The following is a 26,857-nucleotide window of genomic DNA, read 5'->3' as shown; positions in this document are numbered from 1 at the left end:
TTGGGCTGTGAAAAGTTCTCCACTCCTGGTGTAAACAGGCTGTGATGTTATGAACATTAAAAGTTACCACTACAGGATTTCACAGCAGTAGAGGAAACTAGATGGCATTTTATACACCTTTTGGATGAGTTTTATAGGAGGTGAATATATGCACTGCCATCACATCTATATGGTCATAATTGTTGAAGTGGGTAGCTGGTTAGTATTTTCCTGTTGAGCAGAAATTGCTGTTTTAAAAAACTGGACAGTACGATTCAATACTGTAAAAAACAATGGTTCTTCAAGTAACTGCTTAAAAAACATAAATAAGTGGTTCCACCACAGCATTTCAGTAGTAAGAGGGAACACTGGAAACTGCCTTGCATCGAATCAGATCAATTGGTTCATCTAGCTTAGTATTGTTTACACGGATTCAGCTCTCCAGGGTTTCAGGCAGGGAATTTTTCCCAGCCCTAACTGGAGATGCTGGGAATTGAACCTGCAACCTTCAGCAATGGCCAAACTGATGTAGCTACAGGCACTGGAGGCACATCAGCTGGAAATCTGAAAATACCTCCTAGGCTGCAATTGCACACAGCTTTACCTGGGCAAAAGTCCCGTGAGTGGACGCGTGTAGCATTTCACGGAAGCTGGTTAAGGGGGAATTAATAGGAATGCTTGAGGGACGCAGGTGGCGCTGTGGGTTAAAGCCTCAGCGCCTAGGGCTTGCCGATTGAAAGGTCGGTGGTTCGAATCCCTGCGGCAGGGTGCGCTCCTGCTGCTCGGTCCCAGCGCCTGCCAACCTAGCAGTTCGAAAGCACCTCCGGGTGCAAGTAGATAAATAGGGACCGCTTACCAGCGGGAAGGTAAACGGCGTTTCCGTGTGCGGCTCTGGCTCTGGCTCTGGCCAGAGCAGCGATGTCACGCTGGCCACGTGACCCGGAAGTGTCTCCGGACAGCGCTGGCCCCTGGCCTCTTAAGTGAGATGGGCGCACAACCCCAGAGTCTGTCAAGACTGGCCCCTACGGGCAGGGGTACCTTTACCTTTACCTTTTTTAATAGGAATGCTTATGAATAAACTAGATTCTTACTTGAGGGACCGCAGGTTCAAGAGATTTTTCTGGTGGGAAAAGAAAACACAAGTGCAAAAACCAGCCAGTTATGTAGGGTGAAGGCAGAACCAGTCGTATAATTTCTTTATTTTTAAACACAGGTGTACGTATTTGGATTGCAGCGGGTTCGCTTGGGCTCTCGGCCATGGGTATCCCGCGCGCGCGCTCTGGCTCTCCTTCCGCCTCATAGCTCCACCCCTTTTAGCCTCTCCCTTTTTATAAATAAATAAACCTCCGCGCCTGCGCGTTGCTGGGCCTCTTGGTGCAGCCCCTAGCAGAGTCGGAGTAGGCGGGGAAAGTTCTCTCCTCTCTGGGTCCGCGGCTTCCTGTCTGCTGCGCTGGAGTCCGTCGGCTGCGGCAGGAGGTGAGATCGTGCCTTCGGGCGCCGCCCGTCTCGGCCGGAGGGATAGTAGGGCAGCCCTGTCCCCACCGCGATAGGGCTGAGTAGGGAGGCAGCTGCCGTGGTTCCTCCTCCTCCTCCTCCTCCTCCTCCTCCTCGGTGGAAAAGGGTTGTTGCTACCTGAGCCTCAGAGCATAACCCAGCTCCTCCCTCTTCCTAGCCTTCTCTGGCGCGATTGAGCCCTTAGAAAACAGGGGTGTGTATATGTGTTGTGTGTGTGTGTGTGTGCGTCTTGTGATCACTGGCGAGCTGAAGAGCCTAGTTTTCTGTTTGACTCAGCGCGGTGTCCATTCACACATGCAGGCACGCCATTCGACTCGTAACTGAACGCCTGAGCAGCCTTTGTGGAAGCGTCCTGCATTTGCTGTCAGCTGGTTGTAGCGGCGGGGGGCATCTGTGGTGGTCGTTTCATACACGCAAGCCATTTATGTAGTCGCTGGCGATTAAGGTGTCCTTTGGAGTTAATGGTCCTGGAGCGGGGAAGGGGGCATGTCAACACAGCTGAGCCCAATTGGTGCCTCAAAGGAATAGTAACTTTGCAGGAGGATATCGCTGGCCCTCGCCTTTGCTTGAGCTGCAGAGTTTAATTTGAGCCAAGATTAGTCTTGGAACTGGTTTTGAATGCAAGAGCTCATGTGAAGCATGTGAAATTAGGAATAAAGGGCATGCCTCAGGAGTTTTGTAGGAGGATCTGCTCTATCTCAGAGTGTAAATATCAAGGCACACCTACACATCTGAGTCGATCTTTGCGCTGGGTCACATCACTGAGATTCCTTAAGTGCAGATGTTGGGATAGGGAGCCCTGTTGGATCAGACCAAAGACCCATCTACTCCAGCATCCTGTTCTCGCAGTGGCCAGCCAGATGTCCGTGGGAAGTTTGCAAGCAGGGTCTCAGTGTAACAGCACTCGCCCTCCTTGAGATTCCTAGCAACTGGTATTCAGAGATATACTGCCTCCAACAGTACAGGTAGAACATAGCCATTGTGTCTGGTAGCCACTCATATTCATGAATTTGCCTAATTCTCTTTCAAAGCCGTCAAAGTTTGTGGTCATTACTACATTTTGTGGGAGTGAATTCTATAGTTTTAACTGTGTTATGTGAAGAAGTGCTTATTTTGGTCTGTGCTTAATCTTCCAACAAAAAACTTCATTGGATGTCCCTAGGGTTCTAATATTATTTATCGGGGGGGGGGGGGCATTTCTCTATCCCCGTTCTCCACAACATTCATAAACTTAAGCACCTCTATCACATCCTAGCTTACTCTCCTTTTTTTCTAAACTAATATGTCCTAAATGTTGTAACCTTTCTTCCTCCAGCCTCTTGATAATTTTGGCTATCTTTTTCTGAATCTGTTCCAGCTCTACAATATCTGTTTTTGAGATGAGGTGACTAGAACTATACTTAGTATTCCAAGTGTGTGTCACCATAGATTTGTATAATGGCATACTTTTATTTTCCTTTCCTATTGATCCCTAACATGGAGTTCACATTTTTCACAGATATTGCACACTGGGTTGAGCTACCCACTATGACCCCAGGCTCTCATTCCTGGTCAGTCACCACCAGTTCAGACTCCATTAACAAATATGTAAAATTAGGATTCTCTTGTCCCAATGTGCTTCACTTTACAGTTACTTACATTGATTTGCATTTGCCACTCTACTGCCTACATACTCAGTGTGGAGAAATCCTTTTGGAGCTCCTTGCAATCCTTTCTAATTTTAACAGTCTTGAACAATTTGGTATCATCAGCAAACTTGACTACCTCACTGTTCATACCTTCCTCTGAAGAAGTTAAAAAGCACAGAATCCAATAGTGATCCTTGGGGGGCTCCACTTTCTAGGAGAACTGTTCATTTTCCTCCTTTAGTACACCTTTGACTCCTTTGTCATACAAAGGTCAAGCTGTTTCCTTAGCTGCCTTGAGTTGTGTCCTGGGCGGAGGGGGGAATGCAGGATAATAATAATAATAATAATAATAATAATAATAATAATAATAATAAACCAGTCTCCTGCTACTAATGCATTTCAGTGTTTTTCTCGTAGTTAGTCTTTGTTTTTAGCAATGTGCTCCTTCCATTCCTTTTTGCATGCTATGCTTTCCACTTGAAATTCTTTTTCCAAGGTGTGTGTTTCTTTTTGTTCTTTTCTTGGACAAGAGTTCCATTTTCTAAAGGAAGCCTTCTTGCTTTGATGGCTTCCTTGACTCTGCACACCTCAGCATCCTCTTGGCAACTTCCTTGATTTGAGGTATACATTCTGAATGAGCTTCTGTTGGGGTGGTTTTGAACAACCTAAAGCATTCTAAAGAGATTTGACCCTCTTCACTTTGCTTCTCAACTTCCTTTTTACTAATCCCCTCATTGGGGAGGAAATTTCTTATTTTGAAGAAAAATGTAACTGGTTTGAATTAGTGAATTATTGAACCTCAGTACTAAATGTATGCAAAAAAATGTGCTCTGCTACTATTGAGCTATAACCCCACTTCTGTCCTTGCCACCCCCCAAAAAATCTGGGAATACAGTGGTACCTCAGTTTAAGAATGATTCGGTTTACAAACTCCGCAAAACTGGAAGTAGTGTCCTGGTTTCCGAACTTTACCTCCGTCTAAGAACGGAAGGGCACCGGCGGTGGGAGGCCTCATTAGGGAAAGCGGGCCTCAGTTTAAGAACGGTTTTGGTTTAAGAACGGACTTCTGGAACAGATTAAGTTCATAAAGCAAGGTGCCACTGTAGGACTTCCTGCTCAGTGGATATGGTTTGTAGACAATGTTGAGATTAAGGGTGCCCTTCATTATTTTATTTTATTAACTGTTGGGTGGCCATAATCTAAATGGCAGCAGTGACTTGTTTCCATCTATTTTGGGGTAGGGAAGCTCAGGCAATAAAGATCTTCTAGAAGCCAAAGTGACCTGCTTTTCCACTCATATATTGGCTATAGGAAAGTGGTGGGTGGGAGAGAATGACAAACTGCCTGCTAGAATAATAGCTAGCAGATGACGGCAACAAGCTGGTATCATTTTTTTTTTAATTAAAGTTTTTTTCCATACATTTTGTAAAATATAATGGGATCGACATGTAGAAATCCACAGTGGCAAGTTACCTTAATACCAAGCTTGTATCTTTTTGGCCTTGTTTCCAGTCAAGGTAGTTTCCATGTTCTAATTGAGAATGCTGTTCTTGTCTGTTATGTTTGGGCATTATTGTCTGTAGGTAACTTTTGTGGACTCAGCAAAACCATAAGCCAAGATGCTTGGCAGAAGACCCAAGAAAAGCCCCCAGGTGAAAGGTCAGGCAGCTGCTGCTGCAAAACAGGTATATATATACATGTCTTTCCCCAGTTCTGTATGCACTTGTTAGAACAGTTTAAACTTTAAGTCCATTTGCTTAGCACAAGTTGTTATGTTACTACGATTCAATGATTCTTTGGAGTGTATTGTACTTTTGTATCTGTAAGAATAGAAAAGCAGTGCCTTTGATTACCCATATTTGAGTTGCATCAGGAATTCACGTGCAGATTTTGCTCCAGAAAGACTTGAATTATACAAGTATCTCATCTATCCTGTACTTTGCAATGGTAGGCTTTCTTAGAATTAAACCAGATCTGACAGATGTCCAGCCAATACTTCTTACGAAAAACTCTACCTCTGCTAGGTGCTTTATCCTTGAAGTCTGTGCCTTGTGACCTGATGAGTCATTGTCTGATTAGCCTTTTAAGTTCCCATCAGAATTTCCTGCCAGCTCTTGGATGCTGGGGAAACATTAAGATGCAGGGTAGTTTAAGGAGCAAGCAGCAGCCCTTTGAGAGAAGCAAACAGAAAGTTGGAACGCTTGACACCTACTGAACAAACTTGGTTTCCTTCTCCGTTGTCATAAGTCTTGCTGGTAGTGCCAGGCGATTGCCTCCACAAGCTAAATAAGTGTTGCTGTTGCATGTTACAGGTAATAGAGCTGTGCGATATCAGCGGCAACTGCACTCCCCTCAGCTAAGTGGTTTCACGGAGCCCCCACCCCACCGCCGGCTCACGGGAGCCAGCACCAGGCTGGGGGCTCCTTAAACTGCTCAGCTGAGGTTAGGGCAACTGCACACTCCTCAGTCAAGCAGTTTAAAGATACAGAGGGAGGAACAAGCTGTTTCGGCGCCTCGCAGAGTGCAGTGGTGGTTTCACTCAGCGATATGTCACTGGTGAAATCACCACCGCTCTTGAGTCCCTCTGCTAGCAGAGCCACTGGAGGAAGGAACTCTAGCAGATGCTGGTAGCAAAGGGACTCAGGACCGGTGGTAGTTTCACCACCGATATACCACTGAGTGATGCTGACATCACAGTTTGCTCCTCTGCGATATATCACTCAGGCCTAACAGGTAACTTAGGTACGAGTGTTCATATAATAAATGAAGAGGGCAAAAGTAGTTAGTACTTAAAAGCAAATACATATGGAATCAGAGCTGAGAGGTGCCACAATGCTGCCCAGGGCAACCTCCTCTATGAAACAGGATCTGCCAGTTTCCCACAGATTGGCTTATGCACCCAGGACACTATGTGCCATGATCAAAGAACACGTATGGTTTAGAAAAGTGCTAGCTGAACAAACTCATCCGTGCAAGTAGGAGACATTGCATGCTGCAGAAGGAAAGCAAAACTTTCCAAACTTGCTAGCCAGCCTAGCCTTATGGAAGAGAGAACAGGTCTTGTTTCTCTAGAATGTGATCCTTATGAAAGTGTCACATTTTCAAGCCAGTTGCAAGATCTGAACCCTTCACGAGTCAGAGGGTTTCAAAACACTGATTAGAAAACAAGAGGGAAGCAGTGCTGCAGGGTAGAAGTGCCAAAAGCAAACCAACGATTTAGAACTGTGCACTGCCATGACTGGAAATTGCATTGGGAGCTGGTATGAATAGGGCAGGCTACCTGCTTCAGGATTTATTTTTATTGTTATATTTTTATATCCCACATTTTCTCCAAGGAGCTCAAGGTGGTATACATCCTTCTCTTGCTTCCCATGTTATCTGCACAACAACCCTGTGAGGTAGGTTGTGCTGAAATACTGAAACTGGCCCACATTCACCCATTGAGCTTCATGGCTGAGCAGGGAATTGAACTCTGGTCTCCCAGGTCCTGGTCCAGTGCTTTAACCACTACACCATACTGGCCCTACAGACTTACTTACTTCAATGCATGCACAGCAGTGAAGCCGGGAAGTGAGGATGTAATGATTTGGACAAGGCCAGTGAGTGTCTTCCTCTTCTCCCTCCTTATGTGATGTGGGTCAGCACCCAAATAGGGATATACTCTTCTGTGTTTTCCAGAGTAAGTCAGAGCAAGCCTGCAGAGAATCTGTTTGCAAGATGGCTTGGTACTAGATGATTTTTAAAAGAATAATAATGAATGCAACTTCCTTATGTTGACAGGTAGGAAACAGGCAACAACCAACTTTTTGTTTGGTTGTTAACCACTGTGGTATGTGTTTTCGTTAGCTTTCACAAGTTAAATGGGAGCGCTATGACACAGCAGCATCAAATCAAGGAAACAGATCTTGTTTTTTCAGTTTTTGTGGGTTCTGTCGTAGACTAAAGGAAAGCACACCCTCAATTCACTCATAGAACTTGCGAGATCAGCAGGGCCTTACTGTTTGAGAGTATATCCAACATTCCCCATTCCTGACTATTGCAAGCAAAGGTAGATGTTGGTGGGCAAACTGTCTTTCACAGGAGCTTGTGTTACATTACTGATCTTCTCATCATGGAACACTTGATGAACTTCAGAGCAAACCCAGGGATCTGAAAGCCACTGAGCTAGGATTATTAACGGGCACTGTTACAGGGGCCACATAACAAATAGATATTTTAGTGCGTCAGCACCTACACTTTGGAGCTTATTGGCTGTCGACACCATACAAGTGCCTTCCCTGTATTCTTTTCACCACCTGCTTTTAACATTTTTGTTCAGAGATGCCTGTCTGCACATGTAGAAGTTATATGTGTTTTATCAGTTTTTAGCTGCTATGGGTTTTAACCCTTCAGCTTTCAGATTTTAAAACATACATTTTTGTGTGTGAGAATTTTAATGTTTTATGTTTTTGTAAACTGCTTAGAGCTTTTCTTGCAATCAAGTGGTATATTCATTTTGTCCAGTAAATAAATACTCCTCCCTTCTCCCACGACCAAAAAATGCAATTTCCTAACACGTATGACTTTCCTTATTGGTACACTGTTCTTTTCCGAACAGATTCATACTTAACAACAACCAAAAATCCAATTCTACCAAGAAAAAAGCATTCCAACTGAGAGCCAGTTCTAATCAGAGTGTTGGACAAGATTCAAACTACCCCTCAGCCATGAAGCTTTCTGGGCCAATCACTATATCTCAGCCTAACCTGATTCCCAGGGTTTTTGTGAGGCTAAATGTTGAAAGTGAAATTATGTACACCACCCTGAGCTCCTCAGAGCAAAATTACAGTGTAATAAATGTAATGGATAAAGAATACAAAGGTTTACATATATTTATTTTCAAAGCTTCTTATTAAAATCTGTGTATAATCTTGTGTGTTTATTTACATCTATGTTTTGGCTGTAATATCAATTCTATGTTTTAACTCTTAACTCCAGTAATGTCAGTTGTGTTTATGTTTGTACTGTAATTCAATTGTTTATATCCTTTCTGAATTTTGGCTGGTTGTAAAGAACACATCAAGGTTTAAAATGCATATATATTTTGGGGGGGAAACATAAAGTTTACCTAATTTTGCATAATATTGTAAACGTAATCTTGGCACGTAACTTAAGCTTTTTCTTCAAACTAGAATTTGGTAGCTTCAGTTTGTCAGCATGACAACATCAGTGTAGAGCTCATGTGATCTGGAAATCTTAACAAATCTCTAGGCAGGTGATCTTCATTTTTATAATCTAGGGCTGAGGCCAGGGCAGAGAAGTTAACAAAGCCTTGGTTCAGAGCAAACAACACCTGTGCTGGTCTTTCTGATGAATGACCATTGTAAGTAACATGGAGATTATATGGCAGTTGTCTTAAGCCTCCTCACTGAGCTGGTTTCTCTTTTGGCATCAGCTGGGACTTTTCGTAGAGTTCAATCCTGAAGAGATGATGCTAGACCTGGAGGATGACGGGGACCTAGAAGCAGAACTAGCTGCTCTCACTGGAGAGAACTTGCCTGCTGGGAAAACAAAACCCAAAGGAAAAAGTAAGCATGTGCACTGGAAACTTTGAATTGTTTAAGGTAATTAGAGGTTGCATTTGTACTTTTTGCCTTTGCAAGGCAACTGATAATTAAGAGCCCATACACAAGATGGATTTATTTATTTTTTTGCAGTACCGTACAATCCTATATATCAGGGATGGGGAACCTTTCGCAGCCTGCGAGCTCCATTTCCTCATAGGCAGTCTTCTAGGGTGGTGGGTGGAACCAGAGGCAAAAATGAATGGAGCAACAGGTGTAACTCTGAACTTTATAGAGTACATTCAACCATGCAAAAGACAGAGGTTTCTACCTGCCCTGCCCCCAGTCCCCCCCCCCTTCCAGGTAAACAAGAGGCGTTATCACAGTTCAAGGATGCATTCCAGCCAATCAAAAGCCCCTGAGGAGGGTCAGTAAAGGTTGTGGCCTGGGGAGAGTCCTGAGGGCTGTATTTGACCCCTGGACCTTAATTTTCCCACCTTTGGTATACCTGTCTGCTGAAAAGTAAACCCCTTTGAGGGGGGTTGCAGCCTACTTTTGTAACTGGATCTGTAGGGAGCCAATCAGAATGAGAAAATAAAGCTACTCTTGTTCAGACACGGTGGAAATTGGTAACCTGAAGAATTACGATGCATATGTTGTTACATGTTATTGTGACAGTACAATCAGATGTTCTTATTTATTTACTTATTTACTTACTTTTGCCGGGTTTCTAGTAATACAAGTTCTTTTGATGACGTGTAACAGCTAAGTGTAAAACAGAAGTAAAGCTTAAGCATAGAATAATACAAACAAACATAGAAGAGTACAAACAAATTCAGTTTTTAAAAACAAAGGTAAACCAGCTTTATCATGTGAAAAAGGCTAAGAAGGGAGTAAAGACTAACCAGCCTTAAAACAAAGACCACTTATTGTTAAACAGTAATTCAAGTTTTATATATATATATATATATATATATATATATGCGCATGCAGGAGAGCATATGATGTTGGACTTTTATATCTCCTTGCTTGCCTTCCTTGCTGTTTTAATTTTATACTTCTGTAGTGATGCAGAATGAGACAGGCTGAAATTGGTGTGGAAGCTATAGTAACAAACAGTGAAGTGAGCAATTGGAGTCAAATAGAGCAGTTGAGAAAGAAAATTGGGCAGATGGCTGAGCATGATGAAGGCGATGATGATACAAAAGTGGGAGGGGATGAGCTGTATATACAAACTTTAAGACTCATGACTGAGAGTTTAAAAGATAACAGAAGAGGAGTGGACTGACACTGAAATGATGTAATAGTGATCATTCAGCAGAGTCATTGGGCTAGAAAATAGATTGTTGAGGACCAGGTTTTATATCCCTGCTCAGCCAAAGGTATTGTTAGTTTTTTACTCTCCTGCATTCCCCATTTGTAGAAGGACCATAAAGTCCCTGTGTCCCAGGCTTCTGGTGGAGACAAAAAAGGCCTAACCCGTAGTGCACTTTTCACATCAAAAGTGCCTCATAAATGATGATCGCTTTTAAAAAGCAACAACAACAACCTGTGTATAATCACTCCGCCATCCTATCCTGCAGGTGGTATAACGAGGGCAGAAGATGGAGTTGAGAAAGACAAACAAATTCCTTAGGCAAGGTACCACAAGGTTAGCGTGGATGTAGTCCTCCACAAGTTGCATTTTGACATTGTTGCATGCAATACAGAGATCCAGTATTGCTTGGAATTCTGCTTGGAAGATTAGGTCTAAGTCAAAATAACATTGTGTGGCCATGTATCTTTGTGCTTCTGGATGAAAACTTTGAAAGATCACTGTGCTACACAATAGGCTGGTTCATACAGAACACTAACCCATGGTTTAGCACAACCTAGAATACGTCCATTGCACGCTCTGCTTTGCTTCTCTCACAGCATTTGGTTTCTCTTTCACCCTGACAAACCAGAGATCACAGGTTTTAGTGCTACACAAGCGAGCCTCGTGTCAGGCATGTACACCCCCCTCCTCCTTCCTCCTCCCCTCCCATCCGATAGTAAGATTGATGCCAAGTTTACTTTCATTTTCAAAGACTCTTGGTTTTGGGGGGAGGTTTAGGCCTGGTTTGCTGAAGATGTGTTTTTGTTGGCCAGGTTTATTTCCTAAATTGACCGTTGAGACTTTGTTTCCTATAATAGCATAGGATTGGTAGAGAACAGGGGTTGCCAACCTTTTTGGACCAGTGGGCACCTTTTGAATTTTGGAAGAGTGTTTTGGGTGCCAGTCACAACTTGCCTGCCACAGTGCACATAGTTTAACAGAAAATTTAAGAGAGAACAGCCATTCCTCACCACATCATACAATATTGATTATGTACTCAAATTCAACCATTCTACTGCTGTGTAATAACAACAGTTAACATTCCTCGAATGACCATGTTTCACTCACCCACCCACCCACCCCTTCAGAAAACCCCCCCATGGGAGAAGGAAGTATCTGCAATTGTGGGTGGGGGGAAGCAATTTCTCTCCTTGCACCCTGAAACAAAATACACAACAACAACAACAACAACAACAACAACAACATGAAGTCCACAAACTTGATACCCACAGTCACCAGTTTCATGATCCCTACATAAAGAAGGAAAACAACGTGATAGTTTAGTTATAACTACTTAATGTCTTTTAATGGCTAAAATCAACAAAGTGGCCAAGATGAAGAAAAGTCTTTTAAAAACCTGCCACAATGTTAGGGTCACAGTAATTGATTGTCTGAACCTTAGGGTTCCTCCCTTAGGATCTCCTTTTTAATTGTCTTCTCCAGTTCCCCTGCCTATGGGTCATATTGAAAAGATGGCCGCTGAGTGCATGAAGGACTTGGATGAAGATGATGATGAAGGTCTGGAAGAAGATACCGAACTTTTGGTATATATGGGATTCCGTTGCAAGGCTGTTTTTCTTGGTGTAAAGGAAGAGGCATCGTCCCCTTATAGGAAAGACTGCATGTGATAACACTCCAAATTCTTGTGGGTCTGGAACACTGAAAGGGAGGTGCAAGCAGTTCTTCCTAGTAATTGGCTGTAACCATTAAAGCTCAGAATTTTCCAGAGAGCAACGGCAGGTGTGTCGGTATCACCTTTCCTGCTTGGTACTGGCTCTGTTTCCTCAGGCTGGAGTAGAAGTGGTGTCTGTTGTAGCTGCCAGAGGGGAAAGAAGAAACTTGTCTGGAAAAGAAATTGTGACATTCCTGAGGTTTGAACTGGGCTGCAGGTGAATTAAATTTAGAAGTTTTTCCATAATGTTTGAAGAGATAGTAGCATCTGGCAGTACTACTGATGAACTTCATGTGCACCAAGACCCACTCACACAGGTTTCTTAAGGATCCTGGGAAATAAGGCTGAAAATTTACTACCGTATTGGCCTGAATATAAGCCGCACCCGAATATAAGCCACACCTTTAAAATTCATGGGGGGGGGGAGAAATACCTGAATATAATACCCAAATATAAACCGCTCCCTTAAAATTATGCAGGCACTCACACCCGTTCCGTTTTACCACATGTCTGTTTCAGCAGCAATATTGTAAAAGCCAATTTTTGTAAGATCGCAAAGATAAGCCACACTTTAGCTTTACATGGTCAGAATTTGGAAAAAAAGTGAGGCTTATATTCAGGCCAATGTGGTATTTCTCTTGGAAGTTGTTTTTAGAACTGCTTTGCACCCCCTAAAGTGATTGTGTCCTATCACACATGATCCTTATATTAAAATCATTTCCATATTCTTTAATACAAGGCTGGGAGAGGCAGGAGGAAATCTTAATCAAATGAATATGATGTCATATTCACTGGAACATCATTAAGGCCTCTTGAAAAGTGTTTTCTCTCAACAACTGCAGTTTTTGGAGTTTCCAGATTTGGGATTCAGGCATATCAGGAAGGCTGGTATATAAGAACTTTTACTACAATCTTGTGTACAAAAAACACTTTGAGGTTTTGTTTTGTTTTAACAGTCAAGTAGTATCTAAATAACATTATGAAATATAAAATACAATTGTGCTTGGTTAAGTCCCATAGGACTTCACTGGGACATAATTGTATGCAAGATTGTGGCTTTTGTTTGCTTTACAGGCTCTAGAGTTCTTCATAGATGTGTGTTCTTCAGAACCGTGCAAGTTCCTGGTTGCCTAAGGGGCCCTTAAAAGGCATACAGGAAGTTTACAAATCACAGCACAATTCTACCCATCCTAAACCACACACATATAAGAGGTTTAACTGGAATTATTTTGCTGCCAATTCAAATTAGCTAAAATGTGGTGCATCACTTGGACAGCATGTAGGTTTTACATGAAGCTTTTAATCTCTGATAGAAAGCTGCCACAGAGGAACATAAATGAGGCAGCCTTATTCACATACAACAGTGAATTTTTGTAAAGAAAAAAGTGCAGTTGTTTTGGCATAAGAAGAATGCTCTTTGATTCTAAGTAAGAGATTTCCGGGCCCCACCTTTGAATGATAGCAGTGGAAAGTACCCCGTGGCTCATTTTAATGCAGTGCTCAAAATAGAAGTAGCTCTTCTTTAGCAACAATTGCACTGTTTCATGCTCTAGGCAGAGTTGCAGGAAGTCCTGGGAGAGGAAGACGGAGGAGGAAGCGGTGAATGTGAGACGGAAACAATAGAAGAGTCTTCTGTAGCCGCAGAGGAGCCCAGCGATCTACCAACACAGGTAAATGAAAGCTTTTGCTTTGAGCCTGGAAAACTGGATTTTAAGGAATGTAAAGGTCAAGCCCTTCAGTGTATGAATTGCACTGCATTTTTTGGGGGGGGTGGGGGGTTAAAAACAACAACAATCTGCCCTCTGTACTGGGAATATAGCAAAGTGTTTAGCTTTCATTCAAAGTGAATTTGGAAGTTGGTTAGAACCTTGAAAGTGAGAATGTGATGCAGGCAACTGAGCGAAGACAATGGCTGTGACCTGGGCTCCTGGAGACAGCTGATTTTAACAGCGTAGTCAGTCAGGCTGTAGACAAGGGATGGAGAACCTGTGAGCCTCCAGAGGTTGCTGAACCCCCAACTTCCATCAGTCCCAACCAGAATGGTCTGTGGTCAGTTATGATGGAAACCTTAAGCTCAACAACATCTGGAGGGCCAAGTGAGTTCAAGTGAGTTTCCCACTCCTCCTACATAGACGGTGTAGGATTGAACAAAACCACCTCAGGACATTCTCCTTGGCTGGAGTTGTGTTTAGGGCTTGTGTTTGGTTGCCTCTTCCCTTTGAACACATTCTGTGAGTTTTCTCTGTTCCGTTAGAGTTAGGTTTGATGAGCAGTGCTGCCGATATTTACTTAACATTGGCAGCTTCTTGGCAGTGTATTTGTAAAGTGAATAAGTGCTAGTGGCATTTCTAGTCTCTTGAATTTGTAGCATTTGTCTGATGATTTTTCCATCCCCCCTGCGGAAGGAGAGAACTTTGTAAGCAAACAAGTTGAAGAAAACCGTTAGAGAGCTCACAGCAGAATAGAGAAAACATTTTCAATACTTCAAAATAACTTTGCAGTCAGTCTCTGTCTGAAATGACGAAGACCTTCCGACTAAATATGCCCAGTGGCTGTGAATGTTTCCTGAGGTGTTCCACCCACCCACTTCTCTGCTGCTGCTTTGGCAGAAAGCCGAGAGGTGACTTGTGGAATTTTTGCAGAAGAACAGACACTCATCTGTTCAAGGGAGGTGGCTCAGCCTCTTATGCCTTGAGTCCTAGGTGTGCATGTTCCAGAGAATGTGGTTCTCTCCCGCCCCTGATACTTGAATGTCTGATTTAGAGTTCAATTCTGGTGGGCAGAATACTTGTCATCTTTTTTGGTCTCATTTCCTTTATCTTCTTTGAGATGGCGCCTGCTGTTTCCAGTGGACTGCAACAAACAATAGAAGAAAGAATAGTCAACTATAAGGCAGCTATACTCAACGCAAAGGAAGCCGGCGAGAGTTCCAAAGTGCGACGGTATGAACGGGGCCTGAAGGTATGTTGGGACCACAGATTCTCATCCTTTTAGCAGAGAAGGAAAAATGCTGTTCAAAACAGGCTATGAGTATCAGCCATTAATTCAGTGCAAAGATGTATGCAGGAAAGAACAGAGGCGTAGCATTCATTTTTTTCACTTTTGTAAATGAGTGCTAGTCTTGTTCTGTCTAAAATCTTTGTATAGACAGAATTGCCTAGGTTAAATTAAACATTCATTAATGCTTCTTTAGTATGATATCATGACATTAATCTGGATGAGGTTCTCTCTCTTTTTTACAGCTTTAGTAGGTGGGAGTTTAATTGAGGTTGTTTTATCTTCTCTAGACTTGTTGCTGTTGCTGTTGCTGTTGTTGTAATTGTAATTGTAATCATTACAGTTTCATACACTAGCACTCATTCCCAAGCAGCAGTTCATTCAAATGGAAACTTTTCTTACAGACTCTAGATATTAGAGATAGCTACCATATAACACACAAAATAGAACTGATTTTAAAAGCTATTGGCTCCAGCGGGCAGGGTATTTATGTTAAGGGAAAATCAGGTGAAATCTTTTATTCAATAAATACCTGGAGGCAGGGGGAAATCTAAATATTGGTCTTGCAGGTTTAATTATTGGTAGAGTTGAAGATTCAAGAGGGTGTGTGAGGATTCTCAGCTAGAGATCACTAATTGAAATGTGTAGCATTCCTACATTAGATATTTTTTTGTTGGAGTTGGGGTTTTCTAGTCACTTGGTTGGATGGACATAATTTTGTGTGTAGATTTTCTGTGCCTGTGCTTCAGAAGAAAGCAGAAAAGTTCATTTATTTATCATTAAGACTTGAAATTCAGCAAAATGGGTACAGTTTCTCTTCCTGTTTTGATGCATGGGTATTGTCAGAAAGTTACTGCATTCTCCCATATAGTTTAAAGTCGCGTTGTAGAGTCTTTGCACAGTCCAGTGGAAGATGAATTGCAAAGCTTTATAGCACTACAGCTCCCATCATCCATGACACTGGCCATGCTGGTTGGAACTGATGGAAGTTGTAACCCAGAATATGACAGAGTTTTATCATTTTGTGTGTGGGGGTTGGGAGTGTTTCATTGATCTCGGAACATTGCAAAATGCTGCAGTTCCCAAGAAGGCTGTAGAGTGTGAGATTCCAGGCACCTAAGAGATCCCAGGTATAGCCTGAAGGTACATGACGCCATCATCTTGCTGTAGCTAAACTGATCTGGATGAGTTGAACACCTGGATGGGAGACTACATGGGTCAACAAATGAAAGACACAGCTTGATTGGAATGGTCATATAGGGGATAAGTATTTAATCTATGCTGGGTAATTGAAAACGCTACTCAATCACTACTAGGCATTGGAAACCATGCTGACTGCAGTGAAGAAAGGGAAAAAAGTGAATGAGGAAGAAATGCCACCACCTGTAGCATCCGGGAAGAGCTCTGCCACAACTCCACAAGCCGTGCCTTTGAATGACTTGCCTAAAAACTCAGGCAGCCAAGATGAAATAACTGTTCCTGAAGGGGAGGAAAATGAAGGCTCTACTACAGACCATGAATTAAAGAACCCCAGCGATCCGGAGCTATCTGTGAGCACACCTGATCTCCAGAGCCAGGATGCAGATTCAGGTGTTCTGGGAACAAGCAGCACTTCTGAAAACAGTAAGTAGTTTGAGTGTGGCCCTATTCTGCATATGCACACAAAAGTGCCACTTTTCTGCTTGTTTCTTTCATAGGGTGGATGGGTGGTGGACCCAGGTACCTAAGGAACTATGGTCCTCATGGTGTTTATAGTAGATGTTTTATTGGCTATATAGTAGGTGTTTTTATGTTTTGTTGTCTTGTTCAGATTCCCCAGACCTTGGCACACGAGCACTGCTTGTGACAAGAGAGAAGGAGTACAAACTAGCAGCGCTCAAAGCTAAACAGAAAGGCGATCTTGAGAAGGCAAAAGAGTACATGAGGACTGGGAAGGTGAGGCGTCATTATTTCAAGCTAAAGCAGGTTTCTGCAAACCATAATTGGTGTTGATGATCTTGAGGATTCTCTAGAATATTTCTTTTTCTGTGGGTAAACGTATATGTTACTTTCACTGTGGGGATTTGCACCCCCGTGGCAAACTTCCAACCCCAGGCGTACATGAGTTGGAGCCACGGCATATTGAGTTTTCCAACCTCTTCCAGTGGGTCACCATGGAGCTGAATTGGAAAAGAGGCAACTCTGTATAATGGCCCTGACTCACGCAGTAAATTCTGCTTTGTAATATGGCTGTGTAATGGGGAAATCACCATGAACTAACTGATCTCATGGTAAATGTAACATATGGACCAGCTCCCTGTTCCTTTCTTTTCAGAGTGAAAGTCACAGTTCTCTAGCTTTCTTGTGTCAGGATCCCTAAAGCAGAATTGCACTAGGAAAATCTACATTCTTTGACCAGATAAATAAATCTATGCAAGCTAAATATTGATAGAGATCTAAAAGAACTGTATCTACCTGCATATAAGAGTGTTGAAGGGGAATGAGGTGATTTGTGCATGTGCTGGGGACTGAATGAAGGATACATCCATCAAAAAGAGAAAGTGGGGACTTAGGGTCGCAGGAGTGCATCTTGCTAGCATCTGGAATCCACATCTCATCCCTTCTTATTTTTGAATCCTAAACAGAGGTTCTCTGATTCAATTCAAGTTGTTCAATGGCTAGAAATTTGAGAATGCCTCTCCTATGGGAGGTCCAGAGAATGGACCTTTTCTGTGGTGGCTCCCTGTTTGTGGAGTGCTCTCCTTAGGGAAGCTTGCCTGGCGCCTTCATTACATATCTTTAGGTACCAGATGAAAACATTTCTCTATAACCAGGCCTTTGGCTGGTTAACAATCTATGTCTTTTTAAATGTGTTTGTGGGAGGGAGGTTGTTGGTTTGTTCTTGTTCTTATTACGTGTTTTGGGTTCTTGTTTTGGTTTTTTTATGTTGTGAACCACCCTGTGATCTTTGGATCAATGGTGGTATACAAATGTTAATAATAATAATAATAATAATAATAATAATAATAATAATAGTAATAGTAATAGTAATAGTAGTAGTAATTTCAATTAGAGTGGGTATCTGGGATGCTGTACAGTGGTACCTCGGGTTACAAATGCTTCGGGTTATAAACACTTCAGGTTACAAACTCCACTAAGCCGGAAGTAGTACCTCGGGTTGTGAACTTTGCCCCAGGATGAGAACGGAAATCATGCAGCAGCGGCAGTGGGAGGCCCTATTAGCGAAAGCACACCTCAGGTTAAGAACAGTTTTGGGTTAAGAACGGACCTACAGAACGAATTACGTTCGTAACCCGAGTTACCACTGTGTGTGTGCTAGTTCTGTGGTCAGAAGCACCATTCTGTGAACCAAGTTGAGATCAATGTCATAGAGACCCTTTGGCTTTGCATTTTTGTTGTAGAAGTTCAGCCTGGTTCTGGAAGCACTGGACAGTGGGCAGCCAGTAGACCTCAGGGATATGCCTCCAGCACCACAGGGTAAGAGCAAAGGAGATAAATGATCTTTCCAGTAACTAGAATACATTGAATTGCAGATAAAAGATGAAGGTTTATCACACTGACTTCAGATATCCTGCGGTAGAAACCCTGCAAAGGATCTGTGATGTTGTGAAACTGTCAGACTTTCATAGTTTCAGTTTTCTAATGGCATCCTGCTTTCGCTTCCAGATTATTAAAAAGAAGCAAGTGAATCTATCTAATATAATGTATTGCATGATGATTTTTTTTTCTGTCTTAAGTAACTTTGCAGTCATTTGTTTTATTTTTCAAAACCAGGTATTCTCCATATTTTGAAATTGAAATATCCTATTTTCTGTTCCCACTGATGTCTCTTTGTGTGGATTTTTTTTTTCAGCGAATGCATCTTCATTTGCCCCCTGCATGTCTCTGCTTAAGGTTAAGTGTCTGCTGAAGGGATACTGTGTTTCTGAGCAGTCCAAAGTGCAATATCTTGCGCCTGAGAGAATGCATTTGCTATGTACTGTTTTAGTGTTATGTGACTCCACCTTTTCTTTTTCCTGGTTGCAATTACTTATAAACATCAGTTTCATGCCCGTGCTATTACGTAAACTGAATTTTAAACTGATTTTGTTTGGGATGTTTCTACGTTTCTAGGATTTGGAATTAATGACATAAAATTAGTTGAGTGGTTGTCCCTATTTACTGAGAACTGGAACTGCTTGGACAGCTAACAAATATGTAAAGGAGTTGGAGGAAGCGTTAGTGTATTTGGTAGTTATTCTAACAGTGGAATTGTGGGAGTTAGGTGTTGGTGTTCTTAGATCACAACCACACTGCAAAAACATTGGTGCAAGACACAGATCCTCTTAGATTTCCGTAATTTTCAAATAGGGTGACAACAAAACCGCTAACAAATCACAGAATCCTCCTGTGAATTCTGTGAATCTATGATTTGGTGGTGGTGGATTTGAAGGAATTCATGTTAAAAAGTATGAGGCCCCATTAGAATCCATACCTGGGATCAAAGCTTTTGTGCCACAACAATGAAAAGTGTCATTTTTTTAAATGCTTCAGTTGCGACATGGGTGGGATCCTGTGAAAAGCTTATGCAATTTCAAGAGGTTCCATTTTACGGGATCCAGTGTGTCAGGCTTATCCCTCTCTCTCTCCCTATCTTCCCCTCTCTCACTCCACACTGCCTTTGTCTCTCTGGCGTGCAATTTCTTTCCTCCCTCTTCCCTTCTCTCTGTCTCCTGTGGCACCCCATTTTCTTTTGCCTAGCAGCTTAATTTTTTTCTCCCTAGTCTCCCAGGTTACTCACCTATACTTCTCCTATCCTCTCAGTTGCTCTGCTCTCTGTTCAGCTGCTTTAGGTGCTAATCTGAGCCTTGAAAAGCACATAGAGCTGAAAGAAGCAGTAGGGACAACTTCTCTTCAAATTTCCTCCTTCATCACTTTGTACTTTTCAAGAGAGGGAAAGGTAACCATCCTCGCCACCCCATGATGATGGCAGTGGAGGGCAGTGCCATTGTGCCTGTGGGTGGCATGCTGGCAACCCCAGACTTAGAGCGACATTTGTTCCCATTGGAAAAAACAGCTTCTCTTTACAGTACCAAATTTTCTTTGGCTCTTGTTGAATTATGTTGTAACTGTAGTGAAGAATTTGTATCTCTACGCTTCCGTGCCTTTTATAAAATGCATTAAATTCTTTCTCCTTGACACCCACATTTTCAGACCTTGAAAGTCCAGAAATGATACAGCTTCCCTCAAAACAGGCACCATCTGTAGCTGTGGAAACCACCCTTCCTGTGACAGCACCAGACAGTCAAGGTAATAAAGCTTCGGCTTAGATGCGTTTTAAAGCAAAGCCTCTCTCTTGTGAGGTGTATTGTATAGATTAGAAACTCAGATCTTACAGTATAATAGGTATGACCAGCATTTCTAATCTATATAAGTGCAGCCTGTGAAATTGTAGCGCAGAATTGGAGAAACTGAGAAATACCTAGATTGGACGACTGGTTACTTAAAATTTGGCATATCACTTCAGTAGTTAAATTAACAAATATTAATTAGGTTCAGGTAACAAATTAGGTAAGGGATACGGGTGGCGCTGTGGGTAAAACCTCAGTGCCTAGGACTTGCCGATCGCATGGTCGGTGGTTCGAATCCCCATGGCGGGGTGAGCTCCCGTCTTTCGGTCCCAGCTCCTGCCCACCTAGCAGTTCGAAAGCACCCCCAAGTGCAAGTAGATAAATAGGTACCGCTTTATAGCGGGAAGGTAAACGGCGTTTCCGTGTGCGGTGCTGGTGCTGGCTCGCCAGAGCAGCTTCGTCACGCTGGCCACGTGACTCGGAAGTGTCTTCGGACAGCGCTGGCTCCCGGCCTCTTAAGTGAGATGAGCGCACAACCCTAGAGTCGGACACGACTGGCCTGTACGGGCAGGGGTACCTTTACCTTTACCTTTACCTTTAACAAATTAGGTAACATATATTAATTAGGCAAACTAGACAGAGCAGCAATACTTCTGTTGAAAAATGAAGCTTATCCATTCCTTATTGGACTGACAGAACACGAAACAATATTCGTCTATATATGCTTTTGGTAGATACGGCATCAGTCATATGCTTGGGTGAAATTTAATGGTAATTTTTTTAAAAAAAATGGTAATTTGCAATTCTGATTTTTGAATAAGTATACAATCAAATGAGTAAACGGTTAATTTTTAATAAGTAAGCAAGCAACACTTCATGGTAATATATATATATATACAGTATAGGTTACAACTTTTTGATAGGTTATACATATGAAAAAGGCAGGGAATGATCTTAAATAGATGGACCATAGTTTCTTGTTTGAAATATTCCAATTATATATATATATATATATATATATATATAGTATGCAGGTATTTGTACTGTGTTCTTTTTGTAGTGTGTGTGTGTGTGTGAGAGAGAGAGAGAGAGAGAGAGAGAGAGAGAGAGAGAGAGAGAGCGAGAGAGAGCGCAAGCATACCCACACACACACACACACATATGCATATATAAACCTGTCTTTCCATATATTGCAACATACACCTTTCAGACAAGAATAAAATGTGTCTTTCTTTGAGAGACACAAACACCAGAAGCATTTTTTCATTTTGTTTTTTTAATACTGTTGCATCTGTTTGTGTCAATGGGAAAAGGAGAATGGATTAAAGCACTGATGGGGGAACCACTGACCTTCCAGAAGGTGTTGGGCTCCAGTTCCAACCAGTGTGGTCAGTATTAAAGGCTAGTAGAAGTTGTGGTCCAGCGACACCTGGAAGACAAGACATTGTCCTCCCCTAGGTCAAAGTGCGAGAAGCAGGTGCCTATATTGTGGCTGAGCTCATATGATACGTTCTTTGGATGCTTTTAAAGGTCCCTTGCCTCAGCCAAAAACAGTGATGGAGGCTTTGCAGCAAAGGCTGGAGAAATACAAAGCAGCAGCCGCTCAAGCCAAAGCAAATGGAGATGATCGGAAGAGCAGGATGCACGAGAGGATAGCCAAGGTAAAGAAGAAGCAGCTCTGTGTGCTACCACAAAAGTCCCTTGGCTATAATCATTTTGTTGTGAGCCTCTGCTGTGATATAAGATCACAAAAGATACTGATTATATAACAGCAGTGAGAGGATCTTCTCCTGTTTGAACGTATTACACCCATCCAGACCTGACTGTGTTGGCTACCAATTAGTTTCCAGGCCCATTTCAAAGTGCTGACTTTGACCTTTAAAGCCTTAAACTGCTCAGGACCATGGTAATTTAAAGGCCTCTCACCATATGAACCAACCTGGACCTTATGATTGTCATCTGAGGCCCCTCTACAGGAGGTCTGGAGGGTGGCAACATGAGAACGGGCCTTTTCTGTGGTGACTCCCTGCTTTTGGAATGTTTTCCCCAGGTAGCTCGCCTGGCGCCTTCATTACATATCTTAGGGAGCCAGGCGAAAACATTTCTCTATAACCAGGCAGTATACAAATGTGATAAATAAAAATAATAATTGTTAGACTTGTGGAATACAAGCTCGTTGGGTGGTGAATTTCAGCATCACATATTTCACATTACACTCTGAGAATGTCATTATCAAATTTGCCTGCATTAAACTCAGAAAGACTTACTTCTGAGGAGACACATATAGAATTGAACTCTGAATAATGTTAACCATCATTTCATCACATTTACTAAGAACGTGGGGCAAATATTTCAGCCCTTTTCTTAAAGCCATGTGGAGGGGTTGTTGCATCTGTGTACTGCAAGCCCAGCAACAGATGCAGTACATGGAGGAAGGTTTGCATTTTTCTAGCTATGAAATGTTCTGCCTGGAGTGCTCTTAAAATGTTTTCTAATCCTTATGGCATAAAGGGAAACACAACAAATGAGTGACAAATAAGTATTTATCTCCCCCTCCCCACAACCTGTCAGATGACTGTATTCTCTAACCAAATTTTCTCCTTAACAGCAATACCAAGATGCCATAAGAGCCCATAAAGCAGGAAGGAAAGTGAATTTTGGTGAACTACCAGTTCCCCCTGGTAAGTATGCAACACTGTCAGGGCTGTGTGTTGAAATGTGAGATACCCTCGTGTAAGTGCTTTGCTCCTGGCACATTTGCCAAAAATGCTTCAGGAGACTCCCTCCTACTCTGCCTTGTCAGGAGACTGGCTTGGCTCCATGACAACACTACAGAATGTGCTATGAAACTGCTTATTGTGACTGTAAACTTTCATGAAGTTACACGATAACAGCACAGAGGGCCTCTTGAATTGCAAGTTAGCTCGTTGGTTTTCAGCTGGTGGGTTGGGACCCACTACCAGGTCATGACCCCTGAGCTAAGGTGGGTTGCAACAGCACCATACAACATATGACCCGTTTGAGGAGCTGGCTGGTTGAAATTAACCATAATTAGCGTTAAACACAGCTCCCAGTTCACAAACAATTTAACTAAAATTGAAAGCTTCCAAACTTCTCCTCCTCCTCGGCCTGAATGTGTCAGTGATCCGTTTTGTGGGCAGCCGCTGGAGTTCATGCTCAATACTCTTAGAACTTGTATCTTCTGAGTATAATGATAATTGTCATTTCAACTTTTTAAATCTGTAGTTCTCCTCATAAATGTGTGTTGTGTTCATCTTCATTTATTTTTAAGGCTATCTTCTGGGTTTTTTTCTTCTCTCTTCTTTTCAGGTTTTCCTCCGATTCCTGGACTGGCTCCTGCAGATGACAATACTGTTGCTGCCGTCCTTGAAAATGCTAACAGGCTGGTTAAGATGGAGGAGGAAGAGAATAAAGAAGAGGAGGAGGAAGACGAGGTGTGTTGCTTAAAAATCTGTTTGCTTACAGATGCAGAAGAATATTCTTACCATTTTAAAACACAAGTTACAGCCAACTATTTCAAAAGCTGCTATTGCTGCTGCTGTTGTTTTTTTAAAAAAATCTTACTAACCTAGTATTACATACACTGAAACATTTCCATTCCTTTTAACCCATCAGGTTAGTCATGTTCATGCTTTTTAATGGGTCTACTCTGAGTAGGACTAGCATTGGCCACAACTCAGAAGTTCTGGTAGTTAAAACTGCTTATTCCCTTTAATTTCCTAATGCTAACTGCTGAACTGGTTAACTCACAAACTTTGTGTTAGGGTACCTAGTAGTAGCTCATCTCCTGTTAAGCCACACTCTGCACTAGGACTTCAGATGATGAATCACTCTATAACCCATTTTGTTGAAGACGGCCTAGTGATGATGACTACAGTGCTGTTATTAAGGAGTTTTTCAGCCTCTTAAGATGACTTTCTGATCCCTTTAGCACAAAAAAGGTCTCTCTTCTGTAGCACCACAGCAGATGGCTGCTGTAATGGGATCCATTTGTTTAGTATCCGTCCTCATCTTGGGCCCTATATCTGAATTTCCTGCTCATTGCATTCAATTCCTTTCTGGTCCCACTAGGGTGAGCCTTCCATACAGGCTCCAGCTCCCAAGAAGTCCACTCAGCTGCCTAAGAAGCCAGTGCAAGTTGTTCAGCCAATAACTGTGCCATCTGCTGTAATCCCGGAAGAAACCTCTCCAGAGAAAGATATTTCTCAACCCACCCCTGTAGCAGCCCCAGAGAAATCTGCATCCACTGAACACATCTCTCCAGTTGGTAAGGACTCAAAGAGCTGGCTGAGAGTTGTATTTATTTTATTTACATCAAGCAAGACTTAGGAAGTGATGTATTTTAGATACTTAAAGGATGTTAGGAAGGAAAAGGGGGAAACAGTTGTTCACGCTGAGGATAGAACAAGACAAAAATGGTACGCAAGAAATACGTTCAGTGAGGCTTAACAGAAGAAGCCTTTGGGACAAAGCCCTTGTTGGCCTTTCATTTTCTGAGCTGTGAAATGCTGTGTTTGGAGTGCTCGTAAGATGTTAACAAACCCTCCCTTTCAGTAGAATAGAAAGGTATGTAGAATCTGGACAGCAAATGAGTGACTAATACGGATTCCTATTCTGACCCAAATTATCCACTTAAATGTGCACATAACAGACAGACCCCCTGCTGTAATCAAGATAACTACCAGGGCACTGCTACTTGCACTGGTTCAAGCTAGTCAGTGTTTTGTCTTCCTCCTAAGCAGTTCAATGACACATGCTTGACAGTGTTCCGTGGAGACATGCCACACATTTGCACAGCTTGGATGCAGATGGCAAGCTTGCATTTGAGAAAACAGGACTACCTCTTGGCTGGGTCTGTTTTTTCTCTTACTTTAAGGAGCTTGGAAGAGCTAGTGTGTGCTCTCTGGAAAGGACATCATAAAGATCCCTGGCAGGCTTAGTGAAAGTTCTTGCCTCCCTGAGAAGTGTCCTTTCTGCCCCTCTTTTTTTCATGTCCTCCCCCACTCCTTGCAAATGTTGAGCTCCCACACACAGTTTAAGTATTCCGTCTGAGTCAAAGCCTGGCAAGCAAGGCTTTATCTAATGGATGTGGCTGCGGGTGACTGGGCAGATTGCACACAGGAGATGCTACGGTGTGAGGGCGGAAATAAATAGGAGCCACTGCCACACATTTCTTTCTGCACCATTACTGCCTATTCTGTGCGTCCCTGGGATGAGAAAACCTTCTGTTTCTCTCATACAGCCTTGTGTGCAGAGTGGGAATACAGCTAAGCAAGAAATAGCTTTCTATAGGTGTTACTATTAGTACATCAAGCCCTTAATAACTTGGGACCAGTTTACCTGCAAGATCGCTTTACCCCCCTATATTGCCCACTCAACTTCAGTCTGCAGAACTGGCACTGTTACAAGCAACAACTGTTGCCCATTTCACATTTGTAAGAAATGAATCTGATAGGGTCTTAGCCGATTGACATCAGGCAGGCAGCTTCGCTGTAGTTTTTATGACGCCTGCTAAAAACATTTTTGTTTAGATGAGCCAACCCAGATGTGTAGAATGTGGATGTATGTTTTAATATCTTTTGGGTTTACTGCTGAATTTATTCCTTTAATGTTTAAATTAGTTGTTTTTACTGGTAATTTTATTGTTTATCCTCATTGTAAACTGCTTTGAGGGAGTGTGTGTTTTTTAACAATCAAGCGGTTTATAAATTTTATAAATTTATAAATAAATTCTCTCCTCCAATAGCACAGGCCCGCTTTGTTTTATTGCGCTTCTCACATATTGCTCATTGCGAGGACGCGGGTGCAGCTGCAAGCAGCCTGGCTGCTTCTGGGGAAGAAAGCCCTGCCGCTGTCGCCGCCTTCCGCTTCTGGCCACAGGAGTGGAGCTAGCTAGGGTTGGAGGTGGGTTTTTCCCCTACCGCCCCTGCAGCCAGCGGGGGAACCTGGCTTAATAGACTATATATAGTGCAAGCATAATTTTTATATGCAGTGGGGAACCAAAATGTTTACGTGACTCGGTTTATTGCAATATTCACTTTATTGCAGTGGTCTGGAACCGAGCCTGCAATATCTCCAAATCTGAAAAGTGTTTTTTTAAAAAAAAAAAAAAAAAACATAACAACTATGACAACACCCCAGTTATTTTGCTTCTTTGCAGCTTTAGAGCACCTTGAATTCCTGGAGAGTAGAAGGAAACAGTACTTAAAGGCTGCAGTCCAGGCAAAGAAGAGAAATGATCTGGAGCAAGCCAAGGCGTTCCTAAGAACAGCCAAGAGCTTGGAGCCAAAGATCGAGCGGGCAAAAAGTGGCAAACTGGTCGACATTTCCAAGGTTAGTAGAAAGATTCCTAAGAGTGTATCAGGTCTGCTTTGAAGGAAGCACTGTTCACACCACTATCTGTCGCCTGATGTCCTTTGTTGCCTTTGAACACAGCTTTTGTGGATTTTATTTCAGAAAACCTTGTAATTCTTTTAAGAGAGAGGCAAGCTTTTCTGCAGTTGGGCCTGACCATAGGCCTGCACTCTCATCCTGGCTGTTACCCTGCCTCCTCTCCTTGAATTGTAGGAGCCTTTTGCTTTTTTTGAAATTCTGAATTTGTTCAGTTGCACCCAGTCTCTGTCTCTCTCATGCACACACATTTATATGTATATGTACATATGTATATTAATTATATAAAACTTCACTTAAACGTGTGGTGCCTTGGAATGTAACCTGCATGTAAATGGGAGCTTGCTTGTATGTTTTATTCTCAGCCATCAAAATTGCCTCTTCTGAGTTATTATTTTGTACTTTATAGCCACTTCAGAGTAGTA

General features: G+C 42.4%; 1 protein-coding gene across 3 annotated transcripts in view; it reads left to right on the top strand.

The window, feature by feature from the left end:
* The first annotated feature begins 1,341 nt into the window (after positions 1–1,341).
* Positions 1,342–26,857, top strand: part of CC2D1B (coiled-coil and C2 domain containing 1B) — a 37,963-nt gene continuing 12,447 nt past the window's right edge. For 2 of the 3 annotated variants that reach the window (XR_013840283.1, XM_079981896.1), the window contains exons 1-15: positions 1,342–1,455; positions 4,706–4,807; positions 8,557–8,689; positions 11,466–11,566; positions 13,248–13,364; positions 14,524–14,655; positions 16,008–16,314; positions 16,502–16,626; positions 18,093–18,168; positions 19,885–19,980; positions 21,552–21,682; positions 22,630–22,702; positions 23,352–23,476; positions 24,114–24,309; positions 26,203–26,375. Coding sequence is in view for 2 of the 3 variants with exons in the window: in XM_079981896.1 (XP_079838022.1) it covers positions 4,742–4,807; positions 8,557–8,689; positions 11,466–11,566; positions 13,248–13,364; positions 14,524–14,655; positions 16,008–16,314; positions 16,502–16,626; positions 18,093–18,168; positions 19,885–19,980; positions 21,552–21,682; positions 22,630–22,702; positions 23,352–23,476; positions 24,114–24,309; positions 26,203–26,375 (1,851 nt within the window). In the remaining variant the exon portion in view is untranslated. Of the gene's footprint in view, positions 1,456–1,503; positions 1,688–4,705; positions 4,808–8,556; positions 8,690–11,465; positions 11,567–13,247; positions 13,365–14,523; positions 14,656–16,007; positions 16,315–16,501; positions 16,627–18,092; positions 18,169–19,884; positions 19,981–21,551; positions 21,683–22,629; positions 22,703–23,351; positions 23,477–24,113; positions 24,310–26,202; positions 26,376–26,857 lie in introns of those variants that run through there. The other variant, XM_079981897.1, reaches the window with a different exon arrangement.

This window comes from Podarcis cretensis (assembly GCF_951804945.1).
Source record: "Podarcis cretensis genome assembly, chromosome: 6".
NCBI classification, from domain to species: domain Eukaryota; kingdom Metazoa; phylum Chordata; class Lepidosauria; order Squamata; family Lacertidae; genus Podarcis; species Podarcis cretensis.
This window is presented reverse-complemented; position numbering and strand designations above follow the sequence as displayed.